Source organism: Anoplolepis gracilipes, chromosome 17 (genome assembly GCF_047496725.1).
Source record: "Anoplolepis gracilipes chromosome 17, ASM4749672v1, whole genome shotgun sequence".
NCBI lineage: Eukaryota > Metazoa > Arthropoda > Insecta > Hymenoptera > Formicidae > Anoplolepis > Anoplolepis gracilipes.
Window position 1 is genome coordinate 517,549 of NC_132986.1, and position 1,134 is coordinate 518,682.

Here is a 1,134-nt window from a genome sequence, read left to right on the forward strand (position 1 = left end):
GAAATCTTTACTTCTAATTGGTCCAACGTTGGTTAAACGTTACTTTTGCGAGTAGAATTTTTGAACATATCCGGCGCATGCGCAGCACTGTGACCGAACGAAATTCGAATGCGCGACGCGCTATAATTTAGAGGCCAAGGAAAAGTCGATCAGCGGATTTCGTCGCTCGTACTTGAACCTGGTAATATTCAGATTTTGATCAGATTTCGTTTCACAATTCGAATAGCACGTGTGAATCGTATCGTAGTGAATGAATAAAAAAAAAAAGTTTTGTGCCTGCTATTCGAGAAAGCATAACGCAAGCAGATAATCATCTCTGTGATTACGTCATCTATTAAAAGCAGCCTTTGTGAATAATTAAAAATGCGCAAATTTACCTTCAGGTAGGACGAGGTTTTACACTCCACCATGACGACTATTACTACAGATGTCAAACTGTACCGATCTAACGTTCAACCCTGGGGCTTTCGGCTCTCCGGAGGCGTGGACTTTACATTTCCCTTAACCGTCGTCAGGGTATGATATTCTGTTTTTAATATCTCTACGTAATTCTCACGCGTTATAAAGTATCATTAATACTTTTTCGTCCAGGTGGCGATCGGGGGTATAGCTGACACAGCTGGCCTGCAAGCGGGTGATGTGATTGTCAAGCTGAACGGGGAGTCAATATGTCAACTGACACACGCGCAAGTCTACGATAAACTCGTCGGCGTCGGCAACGATGTCGTTCTATCTGTCATACGAAGTCACGAAATCACACAGCGACAGTAAAATTCTATACCTTCTCGTTATTAAAGCTTATTCTCTACGAATCACTGTTTACATTGCACGATAATAGTTTTTCGAATGAGAAACAAGTTGCTTCGCATCCTATTACGATGCGAGAATTGTAACAAAAAATCGAAATAAAATTGTAAAGATCGAAAGTTAATTTTTAAGCGAGCCATATGCATAGTCATATGCTTTGGCCCGATCTCTCGCACGCATCTGGCACGCATTAATCGCGGCGATCAAGGTCTATTGGTACAATGTTGCGAAACTGTGTCGACGATCAGCCCGCACATCGTCAAACGTTAATCTATTAATCGATCGGACCCAGCGGGATTGTAGAATAATGTGATAAGGGATATATTA

At 41.7% G+C, this 1,134-nt stretch overlaps 1 protein-coding gene across 1 annotated transcript; it reads left to right on the plus strand.

Moving 5' to 3' along the window:
* Window positions 1-98: 98 nt before the first annotated feature.
* Window positions 99-865, plus strand: LOC140675441 (PDZ and LIM domain protein 4). The gene is made up of 3 exons (XM_072909949.1): window positions 99-181; window positions 384-516; window positions 592-865. Exons 2-3 carry the CDS (start codon window positions 409-411, stop codon window positions 769-771), a joined length of 288 nt encoding a protein of 95 aa, XP_072766050.1. The 5' UTR covers window positions 99-181; window positions 384-408; the 3' UTR covers window positions 772-865.
* Window positions 866-1,134: the final 269 nt, after the last annotated feature.

Bases quoted from the DNA above. Each gene is read 5' to 3' on its own strand.
- LOC140675441 (XM_072909949.1), top strand. From the start codon at position 409: ATGACGACTATTACTACAGATGTCAAACTGTACCGATCTAACGTTCAA. The intron at 517-591 runs GTATGATATTCT...TTTTTCGTCCAG, and splicing joins TTCCCTTAACCGTCGTCAGG to GTGGCGATCGGGGGTATAGC.